We start from the raw sequence: 10,935 nt of genomic DNA on the forward strand, positions 1-10,935 counted from the left end.
TAGAGTGCCATTCAGATAATAGGGTGCCATTCCGATAGAGAATAGGGTGTCATTCAGATATAGAGAATCGGTTCCATTTAGATACAGAGAATAGGGTTCCATTCCGATATAGAGAATAGGGTGCCATTTAGATACAGAGAATAGGGTGTCATTAGGATATAGAGAATAGGGTGCCATTAGGATATAGAGATTAGAGTGCCATTCAGATAATAGGGTGCCATTCCGATATAGAGAATAGGGTGTCATTTGGGACATGCACAAGAACTGCTAGGCTCAGATAAAGACGTGCAATAATATATGTCCTCCAAGATGTAGGATATGTTACATCATCTAATTCACGACCGGGTAAGATGTATGATACTATACGTCCTCCAAGATGTAGGATATGTTACATCATCTAATTCACGACCGGGTAAGATGTATGATACTATACGTCCTCTAATTCATATGATCTTGTACGACCACTATTCCATTCACAACATAACCTAACGTAATGTAACATATCACAATAAATGGAGTGGCACAGATTTACGTACAGAATAATACGAATTTCCCTGAGACCACATTGCCCACCCACCTCTCGCTCTCCTTCAGTCTCTCTCTTTCTCCCAATGTCTTTCTTTCTCATGAACATAACTCAGAGGAAAAGCAGAGAGCAGCACCAAAACCATCACAGCAGCTGTTAGCACTAGCTAATGATCCCTCATTAGGCTACATCACAGCTCCTCAGTACTGTTAACTCCACATCCAGCCCACTCCAGCATAAACTCCTAGCCTCTCCTTATTACTGTGCTGTCCGTATTATGGCTTTGGGATACTGTTAGAGAACCATGTTAGTGAAGACAAATAACCTGTATGTTTATAAAATATATCACAGGTATAGAAACTACAGTATTTCAATGACAACCACCAGGGAGGATAGGAAAATCAGCCAGACCCACCCCAGGCCAGCAGTAGCCCGGATTCTACAAAATATATACACTACATGACCAAAGGTATGTGGACACTTGCTCATTGCACATCTCATTCCAAAATCATGTGCATTAATATGGAGTTAGTCCCCCTTTTGCTGTTATAACAGCCTCCACTCTTCTGGGGAGGCTTTCCACTAGACTAGATGTTGGAACATTGCTGCGGGGACTTACTTCCATTCAGCCACAAGAGCATTAGTCAGGCCCAGTCAAGTTCTTCCACACCGATCTCGACAAACTATTTCTGTATGGACCTCACTTTGTGCACGGGGGCATTGTCATGCTGTAACAGGAAAGGGCCTTCCTCAAACTGTTGACACAAAGTTGGAAGCACAGAATCGTCTCAAAGGTAATTGTATGCTGTAGCGTTCAGATTTTCCTTCACAGGAACTAAGGGGCATAGCATGAACCATGGAAAACAGCCCCAGACCATTATTCATCCTCCACCAAACTTTACAGTTGGCACTATGCATTCGGGCAGGTAGCGTTCTCCTGGCATCCGACAAAACCCAGATTCGTCCATTGGACTGCCAGATGGTGAAGCGTGATTCATCACTCCAGAGAAAGTGTTTCCACTGCTCCAGAGTCCAATGGCAGTAGATTTACACCATTCTAGCCGATGCTTGGCATTGCACATGGTGATCTTAGGCTTGTGTGTGGCTGCTAGGCCATGGAAACCCATTTCATGAGCTCCCAACGAACAGTTCTTGTGCTGATGTTGCATCCAGAGGCAGTTTGAAACTCGGTAGTGAGTGTTGCAACTGAGGACAGACAATTTTTACGCTCTACTTACTTACTTACTCCTGTTCTGTGAGCTTGTGTGGCCTACCACTTCGCGGCTGAGCCGTTGTTGCTCTTACAGTTGACCGGGCCAGCTCTAGCAGGACAGTAATTTGATGAACTGAGTTGTTGGAAAGGTGGCATCCTATGATGGTGCCACGTTGAAAGTCACCGAGCTCTTCAGTATGGGCCATTCTACTGCCAATGTTTGTCTATAGATATTGCGTTTTGGTGCTCAAAATGATTATTATAACAATTATTTTCTCCCCAATGTTGATCTTGTGTCATCACTGCAACTCCCCAATGGGCTCGGGAGGCAAAGGTCGAGTCAAGTGTCCTCCAAAACATGACCCGCCAAACCACACTTCTTAACACCCACCCGCTTACCCAGAGGTCAGCCTGCAGGCGCCCGGCCCACCACAAGGAGTCGCTAGAGCACGATGAGCCAAGTAAACCCCCCCCCCCGGCCAAACCCTCCCCTAACCAAGACAACGCTGGGCCAATTGTGCGCCGCCCTATGGGACTCGCAGTCACGGCCGGTTGTGATACAGCCCGGGATCGAATCCGGGTCTGTAGTGATGCCTCTAGCACTGCGATGCAGTGTCTTAGACCGCTGCGCCACTCGGGAGGCCCTTATGGTGCTCAATTTTCATACACCTGTCAGCAACGGGTGTGGCTGAAATAGCCGACTCCACTCATTTGAAGCGGTGTCCTCATACTTTTGTATATATAGTGTATATGCCCAGTGGGACTAAAGGCTTAGCTGGGGAGATTTGAAATGATTTCATCAATTCCTGGAGTGAAGTGACTCACTGTATTCCTTGCCGAGGCCTCAATAAAAAGAGAGAATGGGAGGATATGCAAATGAGCTGGTGGAGAATAAGGAGAGGGATTCCCACCAGCCGAGGGTGAAAGAAAGAGAGTCCCCCCCGTCACACTCCTCTGAATGGATTCTTTCTTCTGCCTCACACACACATCACTGGCTGAGGTAGGAGGGAGGCCGGTCAACGGCAAAGGTAACTAGGGTCACGTACCAAATCGCACCCTATTCTCTAAATAGTGTCCTACTTTTGACCAGAGCTCTATGGGCCCTGGTGAAAAAAATAGCCCTTGGTCCCTGGTTAAACGTAGGGTACTATATAGGGAATAGGGTGCCATTTGGGACACACACTGGGGCCTTTCTCACTGGGCCTTCTTTCACTCGGAAGCCTGGGCACACAATAACCTAAGCATCAGCCATCATCAGATCCACTAGAGCACCTAGCCTATAGGCTGTTGCTTCATGTTATTCAGGTGACTGAATCAAGCTGGTGTGAGAGAGAGAAAAGAAAAACATGTTATTTCTGGAATTAAGTTCCTCAAACAATAACATGGTGTACTCTGGAAGCCTTAAAGAGACTGGTCTAACCCTCTCTCAAATCATTATTATTATTTTTTTTTACATTTAATCATTTACATTTAGTAATTTACAGTTAGTCATTTACATTCAGTCATTTATATTCAGTCATTTACATACATTTTCATATTTATTTGTACTGGTCCCCCGTGGGAATCGAACACACAACCCTGGCATTGCAAGCGCCATGCTGTACCAACCCGAGATACACTCCAACTGTAAGAACTGCCTCTGAGTTATGATTAGCCTATGTTTTGACATTACAAAGGCCTATACCTATGATAGGGCATAGCGTGGGCTAGCTGACATTATAAACTGGGTGGTTCAAGCCCTGAATGCTGATTGGCTGACAGCCGTAGTATATCAGACCGTATAACACGGGTATGTCAAAACATGTATTTTTACTGCTCTAATTACGTTGGTAATCAGTTTATAATAGCAATAAGGCAACTTTTGTGGTATAATGGCCATATACCAAACCCACTCTGGTATTATTGCTTAATTACACCTTGATGAGGTCTCTTTCAGAGGGTTGACAAATACCTTTGTTTTATACCTGGTTCCTATTCACTAGGAACGAAACAGAAGCAACTGTCCGAAACAAGCAGGAACTGCCTGAACTTGTCCAATAAGAGTCGCTTGTTGTTCATTTTCCATCGCAATTGTTTTTTGTTACAGTGTGCACTAATAAAGCCAATTCCTCCTTTGGCCGCCTTTCCTTCCAGTTCTCTGCTGCCAATGACTGGAACGAACTGCAAAAATCACTGAAGCTGGAGACTCATATCTCCCTCACTAGCTTTAAGCACCAGCTGTCAGAGCAGCTCACAGATCACTGCACCTGTACATAGCCCATCTGTAAACAGCCCATCTATCTACCTACCTCATCCCCATACTGTATTTATTTATTTATCTTGCTCCTTTGCACCCCAGTATCTCTACTTGCACATTCATCTTCTGCACACCTACCATTCCAGTGTTTAATTGCTATATTGTAATTACTTCGCCACCATGGCCTATTTATTGCCTTAACTTACCTCATCCTGTATATAGACTTTTTGTTTTCTTTTGTTCTACTGTATTACTGACTGTATATTTTTGTTTATTCCATGTGTAACTCTGTGTTGTTGTATGTGTCGATTTGCTACGCTTTATCTTGGCCAGGTCGCAGTTGCAAATGAGAACTTGTTCTCAACTTGCCTACCTGGTTAAATAAAGGTGAAATAAAAAATGTATTTTAAACTAATGAATACATTTGACATAGGATAAGTTTACACAAGTATAAATGCATTATAATACATAGCCTACTTCATCTGAATAGATAAGGCATTTCTCACAAACAGGGAGGTGATAGGCGTTATCTGGCTACGTCATTTCATTACAACACAATAGACTTACAGGGACCATGTGCTTTAGCCTTGCAGGCAGCCACACATGAATTAAATCTGAACAAGAGGAGGCCATGTTGTTAAGCAAAGCCCAGAGGAAAAGAGACGTTTCCACCTTTCTACACACACACACACGCACACACACACACACACACACACACACACACACACACACACACACACACACACACACACACACACACACACACACACACACACACATACACACACACACACACACACATTAGTCACAGCAGCCCCTCCCCCCAGTCTCGATGCACCTCCCCCTCTACCATAAAAGGGGAGAGATGGAGTTTAGGCCAAAGACATCGGTTTTGTCTAGAAGGGATACAGCTTTTGTCAAAATGTACTATTCGGAGCAGGTTTAGGAGAAATTACGCAGCAGGTTAGGAGAATTAATGTAGCAGGTTAGGACAATTAATGTAACAGGTTAGGAGAATTAATGTAGCAGGTTAGAACAATTAATGTAACAGATTAGGAGAATTAGGATAATTTGACAAAAGCTGTATACTATCTAGACATACCCAAGGACATCCTGTAGCCCTTTGTCACTCCTCAGGAGCCTTTCATTAAAGGGACATGTACACAGTGCCTCAGGCTCTTAGAAGAAGCCTCATAGAATGAGGGGAAAGTGACATTTTATGTGACACTGTGGTCACAAGTCAATCAACACAGTCATAGCTGCTGTGGCCACTGCTACTGAACGTGTGAATTAGAACCTTCCTTAAATGTACGTCATATAGCAGACGCTCTTATCCAGAGCGACTTACTGGAGCAATTTGTTTTAAGTGCCTTGCTCAAGGGCACATTGGCACACGAGCAACCTTTCGGTTACCTGCTGTCCTAAATCTACTAGGACCCTTTAGCCAGTAGGCACATCAAAGTCACAGTAGAATGGCTTTCATTTAATATTCAAAATATACTGTTAAATAATGAATAACTAGACATTGTTTTCATCTCCACCACTCCCTATCAGAAACGGTAACAACCATGCATGCAGCCTTTGAGGGTCTGACTTCGCTCACTTCAACCATGGATTTGGCTCATCTTTAATCAGGTCAAACAGTCCCAAATGGCACTACTTTTGACCAGAGCCTTATGGGGTAGTATAGTAGGGCACTATATAGGGAATAGGGTGCCATTTGGGACATAGTACTGAGTCTGACTGAAATCCTAAGCAGCTATGGGCTGTGTTTATACTGCGAGGTATGTTAATACGAGCACACATTCCTATACTCCCAAATTGCAGTGTTAAATTACAGCCTCTGCAGAGAGTGAGAGAGGAAATATTATCTATTTCACTTGCTTTAGCAATGTAAACATACGCTTCCCATGCCAATAAAGCCCTTTGAATTGAGAGAGAGAGAGATCATGAGAAAACAAAAAGATAATTACTTGACACATTGGAAAGAATTAACAAAAAAATCAGATGAAACTATAATTATATTTGGCACAAAACAAATGTGGCAGAATACCTAACCACTGTGACTGACCCAAACTTAAGGAAAGCTTTGACTATGTACAGACTCAGTGAGCATAGCCTTGCTATTGAGGAAAGGCTGTTGTTGGCAGAGCTGGCTCTCAAGAGAAGACAGGCTATGTGCACACTGCCCACATAATGAGGTGGAAACTGACCTGCACTTCCTAACCTCCTGCCAAATGTATGACCATATTAGAGACACATATTTCCCTCAGATTAAACAGATGCACAAAGAATTCGAAAACAAATCCAATTTTGATAAACTCAGATATCTATTGGGTGAAATAACACAGTGTGACATCACAGCAGCAAGATGTGTGACCTGTTGCCACAAGAAAAGGTCAACCAGTGAAGAACAAACATCATTGTAAATACAACCCATATGTGTTTATTTAATTAGCATTTTTTTTACTTTAACTATTTGCACATCGTTACAACACTGTATATATACATAATGACATTTGTAATGTCTTTATTCTTTTGGAACTTCTGTGAGTGTAATGTTTACTGTTCATTTTTATTGTTTATTTCACTTGTGTTTATTATCTACTTCACTTGCTTTGGCAATGTTAACATATGTTTTCTATGCCAATAAAGCCCTTATTAGAGAGAGAGAGAGAGAGAGAGAGAGAGAGAGAGAGACAGAGAGAGAGAGAGAGAGAGAGAGAGAGAGAGAGAGAGACAGAGAGAGAGAGACAGAGAGAGACAGAGAGAGACAGAGAGAGACAGAAAGAGACAGAGAGAGACAGAGAGAGACAGAGAGAGACAGAGAGAGACAGAGAGAGACAGAGAGAGACAGAGAGGAGGAGGGTGTTGGATGACAGAGGCGTTGCAACAGCAGTGCTTAAGGATGGCCAACACCTGCCTAACCAGGCCAGGACACACGTTCTGTTTGTATTGTAATTGTTTTGTTTTGTATCCTCTTACGTCTGTTGTCTAGTAAATATTTCCATTTTTATTTTCATTGTTTTTATTCGTTTTTTCCCTGTGCAGCGCATTGTGTTGCATTCCATTTCTGAAATGTGCTGTCTGAATAAAGCTTGATTTGATTTGACTTTTGACCAGAGCCCTATGGGGGCCCAGGTCAAAAGTAGTGCACTACACAGGGAATAGGGCCCCGGTCAAAAGTAGTGCACTACACAGGGAATAGGGCCCCGGTCAAAAGTAGTGCACTACACAGGGAATAGGGCCCCGGTCAAAAGTAGTGCACTACACAGGGAATAGGGCCCCGGTCAAAAGTAGTGCACTACACAGGGAATAGGGCCCGGTCAAAAGTAGTGCACTATACAGGGAATAGGGCCCGGTCAAAAGTAGTGCACTACACAGGGAATAGGGCCCCGGTTAAAAGTAGTGCACTATACAGGGAATATGGTCCCGGTTAAAAGTAGTGCACTATACAGGGAATAGGGCCCGGACAAAAGTAGTGCACTATACAGGGAATAGGGTGCCATTTGGGGTGTAACCCAGACCTTCATCTGTCAAGGCAGGGCACTGTGAGCAGCCTTGATTCATCTCAACTGTCACTCAGCAGGAAGTCTTGCTCACACACTCTCACTCACACACACACACACACACACACACACTTATCAACTTGTAAAAACATCCAAAAATCTGAAGTAGGCTATGATACCATAATTGGCTACAAGATGGAAATAGCAGCATCAAGGACCCGAGAAGAAACGGCATCAAGGTGAAAACATCCCCCCATGTAGGGAGGAGACACCACGTGACACCCTCCTGCTCTAGCGTATTTTGATTTGCTACTGGGAGGGAGTGCTTCATGAAATAACGCCGTTCTTTCCGTTATTACTTAGCAATAATGTAAACCTATCACAACAGTCAAATATGTAATTCATTATTTCAGATGTAACGCAGATTATTAATAAAAGCGAGGTCATGGTTTTTTTAACGGTTTTTTTTACCATAAAAAAAAATATAGAATTACAAAAATCTGACAAAGGGGAGTTAAACATAAGGTTTAGGCTCAAATAAAATGCCATGAATGAGCAAGACCTGGAAACAAACCTGAGGGCGGAGGTGAAAATAAGGAAATGAGCGAAAGCACCTTTGCCATCTTGATGTGTACCGTTATTCAGAGAGAAGCGGATCTGTGCCTGTTAGAAATAACACTAAATAATATACCTTGCCATCATAAACAATACGTGATCAAATTAACTGAATATGCCGGATGTACATTAAAACCATAATATCGACCGAAGTATATAATTCGAGGCACCTTCATAGGTGTTGCATCACCTTGCATACCTGTCCCGTCTCATAACGTAAAAAGCAGCAGCCCCGCCTTCACTGCAGTAACGGTACACACCGCCATTCCATTCTATCGACCCACTCGGAAATTGCATAACAATATAATTGAAAACAACAGACGGAAAACATTTAGCTGGTACTGCCTGTTTCACAGAGCCTATTGCTACCTATTCGCCTACTGAAAATAGCGGAGTCATTCGCATTCGCAACCACCTTATGCATCACTTTCATTTTCCGGCACAGCCTATTCTTCCTTGGCTGCCTGCACGGTGACACACACACAGGGCGGTGGGCTACCCTAGAGGACACTAAACATCACTCGTTCCGACAAAATAGAAATAACGGAACAAAAAACATCATAATCAAACACGAACACATTGGTCAAATCCAGCGAGAGCAAAACCAACAACGAACATTGAGAAACAAGCTTCTGACGCTGACACATCCATGCACGGGTAAACTATAAACCAAACCATTTTATTTTTCTACCTGCACAAGTTGCCATTTGCTGCAGCGTTTTGGAGTCTTTTCCGCGTCTGCTCTAGAATAAATATAGGTTTAAAATAAACAAACACGTCCCCGCAATCTGTGCAGATAATACTGTATAGATAAGCACCACAGGTATGTTTTTATAGGAGGACATTTGCGAGCCCGTTTTCCCTGTTCAGGTGTACATGTTCACGGCTCCTGCCTGCGCACGGCGCTCAACTCTGTGTGTCACAGCTTGTGTCGTCAGCGGCCACATGAAAAGGTGCTTTCCGTTTCCAGCCCCTCATCTCACCACTCATATAACGGTATTTACCTAAAATAACATTTTATTGGCTGGTAGGTTGAGTGAAAGTGAGGAAGATAGGTAGAACACAGGTAATAGGTTATCCAATGAGAGGAGGCTACTCTTTTCTGATTCAAATGTAAAGTCAAATCCAAGTTGCAATAATCTGCAGACCAACTTCATAAATCAAGTGATTGATTAGGATACATCAGAAATATAAAATAGCTGTTCTGGGTTATTGTAGCTATAATGTTGTGAAATGTTCTATGGTGTTTTGTGTATTTAGCAAACGGATAATCATTATCCTATTTGTGTTCCTGTTGCGCAATTGAACTATTTTCTTCACAATCAAATTAAATTAAAAAAAAACATTACAATTCCTTGCTCTCGCATGTAAAGTTGGAGCTAAAACAGAATGTCAAGGCAGCTGTTGCTGCAGCAAAGCTAGATTCCTTTCAGAGACTGCAGCAGTTACTCACACACATTGGAAAGCTGTATGACGTCCATTTCTTTCCTGCATTGCTTGCACCACCCAGCATAACAGGTAAACTACTATCTTCCACAAATGAAAATCATCACAAGTGATTCAACAAGCTCTATTTTGAGGACTAAAACATATCACCTACCATGCCCAAAACAATGTTATGCTACCCAAAAAGCATACACCACGAGATGCCTGAGTGTAATATATTAAAATCTTCAGTTGACAAAGTGGCTAAATAAAACAACAATTTGTACAGAACAGCTCTTACCTTTAAGCAAACCACGCGACAAACAATGTATCAAAACAAAGTGTTGCGGGCAGCTAACCGGAGGGGTTGTTATCCAAAACAACTCAACACAATCCCGAATAAAATATGCAGCTATTTATTTTAGATAATAATATAATGCAAGTCTAGAATGACATGCAATCAGCGACTCTACAAAAGCACATTGCTGAATATTCCACCACACTCTGCTACCCGGTAGTAAAACAAGACCAACTATTAGCTATTATCGTTATCTAGTCGTTATTTTCAGCACCAAATATCAGGTGGCTCAGCTTAACTGAACTGCATGGCTGGGGCAGCACGTTAGCAAGCTAGCCTGTTTAGCTGAGAAGTTTTTGTTGAGCGAAAAAGGTAGCAAACGTCACGATTTATTTGAACAAATATAAGACATTGCAGCTTGTGCATTGGAAAAACAAGGAGAAAAGTTAACCTCCAGTCCATGGGATGAGAGGCGAGTATAACGGTACGCTCGAGCGATGCACCGCTAGGCGGAGAGAAGCGAAACAGGTATAACGGTACACAGCACACTGGAATATAGGCTACTTACTACTTTCCAGCACTTGAAGTCCCTAAAACGTTGTTCAGAAAAGTCCCAAAGTCGACGAACAGAGTTAAATGAACACAAAAGTACGTAGTCCGTCTCACTGAATCGTTTCCCGTCGGTTTTACGGAGTTTGACTTACCGTTATTCCTCCTCGGGTTCGCCTGTTTTCTGCGCTTACACCTGGGGCCATCCGCCATGATCCTTTCGCTGTGTCTGAATGAGCGAGTCAGCCCCCCCTCCCTCCCTCCCTCCCGTACCCCCTCCTCTCTCCACTCTACCTCCCTCCCTGAGCTGCACCTGGTTTACGACATTCTCTGCTTTACGACATCACCTTCCCCACTGCTCTCACCTCAGCGCGTTGTCAATCCCCCTACTGGCAGCACGTGGGTCCATCCAGAGCTTTTGATTAGGCCGGACACTAGCGTGTTTGCGCCTGTTGCCGAACAGATAGGATACATGGTCAAATAGATATGGAAAGTTGTTTTGATAACAGGTAACATTTTGACAGGTAATAGACAGTCCATTAATAGGCTGCCTGCTACTAGTAT

General features: G+C 43.1%; 1 protein-coding gene across 1 annotated transcript in view; it reads right to left on the bottom strand.

Moving 5' to 3' along the window:
* Positions 1-10,599, bottom strand: part of LOC115156472 (zinc finger E-box-binding homeobox 1) — a 100,563-nt gene extending 89,964 nt beyond the window's left edge. Inside the window, exon 1 of the mRNA XM_029703892.1 lies at positions 10,527-10,599. Coding sequence (XP_029559752.1) covers positions 10,527-10,584 — 58 coding nt within the window. The 5' untranslated portion in view covers positions 10,585-10,599. The remainder of the gene's footprint in view (positions 1-10,526) is intronic.
* Between the last annotated feature and the right edge of the window lie 336 nt (positions 10,600-10,935).

The sequence above is a fragment of the Salmo trutta genome, chromosome 21, assembly GCF_901001165.1.
Source record: "Salmo trutta chromosome 21, fSalTru1.1, whole genome shotgun sequence".
Taxonomy (NCBI): Eukaryota; Metazoa; Chordata; class Actinopteri; order Salmoniformes; family Salmonidae; genus Salmo; species Salmo trutta.